Source organism: Coturnix japonica, unplaced genomic scaffold (genome assembly GCF_001577835.2).
Source record: "Coturnix japonica isolate 7356 unplaced genomic scaffold, Coturnix japonica 2.1 chrUnrandom773, whole genome shotgun sequence".
In the NCBI taxonomy this organism is placed as follows: domain Eukaryota; kingdom Metazoa; phylum Chordata; class Aves; order Galliformes; family Phasianidae; genus Coturnix; species Coturnix japonica.
Window position 1 is genome coordinate 3085 of NW_015440133.1, and position 1051 is coordinate 4135.

Sequence of the window (1051 nt, forward strand, 5' to 3'; positions counted from 1 at the left end):
ACACAGAAGAGGGTCCTGATGACATCACATCCTCTCCTATAAGTTACGCTGCCTCCAAAGTTCAGTGACAAAGATCAGCCGCGCTGCGCTGCACCGCCCCGAGGACGATGGCCGGGTCTCCTGCACTGCTCCTCCTGCTCAGCCTGGGGCTCTGTGAGTATGGAAGCGGGCTTACGGGGCACCTGTGCTGGGAGGAAGGAGGACAGTGGGGGAAGGCATTCCACCTGCACCACGGCCAAGAACATGGGCAAAAGGGACCAAGGGAAAAGAAGAGGCAAACCCAAAGGATGGGATTCAGGGCTGCTCAGGGACTGCGCAGGGAAGCGGGAGCCGTGGGACTACAGCGCCATACGCAGCAGGAACAGAGTCTGTTCAGACTGGTGTTGCTGGAGGGGATGGGGAACAGATGACAGGGGGCACGGGGCAGTTGTTAGTGGGGAACCACCTGGCAAAGAAGCTGGGAAATGGCAGCAGCCCACACAAGGCAGCTGAAGGGCTGCTCTCAAGGCCAGCATCCTTCTCAAGAGTCCGGCGCTTCCAACACTAAGTCCCCAGGGACTCCAGCACAGCATCCAAGTGTGCTGGATGCTGGGGCCTTCCATCTGCATTCACATTCACAGCCCACCTGCCTGCCTGCCACACTCCACACCAGAAGGGAAGAGCCCTGCACAAAGTACCTATGAGCTCTTCCTGATCTGCACCTGAGGGGACATGGCCGACTTCTGCCCACAGGCTGCACTGTTGCCCAGGGAGACAACAACATGGTGGTCAGGTTCCTTGATCGGAATATGAAGCACCCCCAGCAGGGACAGCGGCTGGAGCTGGAGTGCCTGTATTACAACTATTATAAAGGTATCTTCTGGATCCGCCTGGACAACAGTGGGAACCTTCACTTCATTCTCTCCAGTTATGGTTGGGATTTTACCACCTTTCATGCAAATCAGAGAACATCCCGGCGCTTTGAGGCATCATGGAGAAACAACACTTGCAGGCTGGTGGTGAAGTCCTTCCAGGCAGAGGATGAGGGGACCTATTTCTGCATCAAGTACAT

General features: G+C 56.4%; 1 protein-coding gene across 1 annotated transcript in view; it reads left to right on the plus strand.

The window, feature by feature from the left end:
* The first annotated feature begins 7 nt into the window (after positions 1–7).
* Positions 8–1051, plus strand: part of LOC107307678 (T-cell surface glycoprotein CD8 alpha chain-like) — a 16403-nt gene continuing 15359 nt past the window's right edge. Inside the window, exon 1 of the mRNA XM_032441913.1 lies at positions 8–153. Coding sequence (XP_032297804.1) covers positions 108–153 — 46 coding nt within the window. The 5' untranslated portion in view covers positions 8–107. The remainder of the gene's footprint in view (positions 154–1051) is intronic.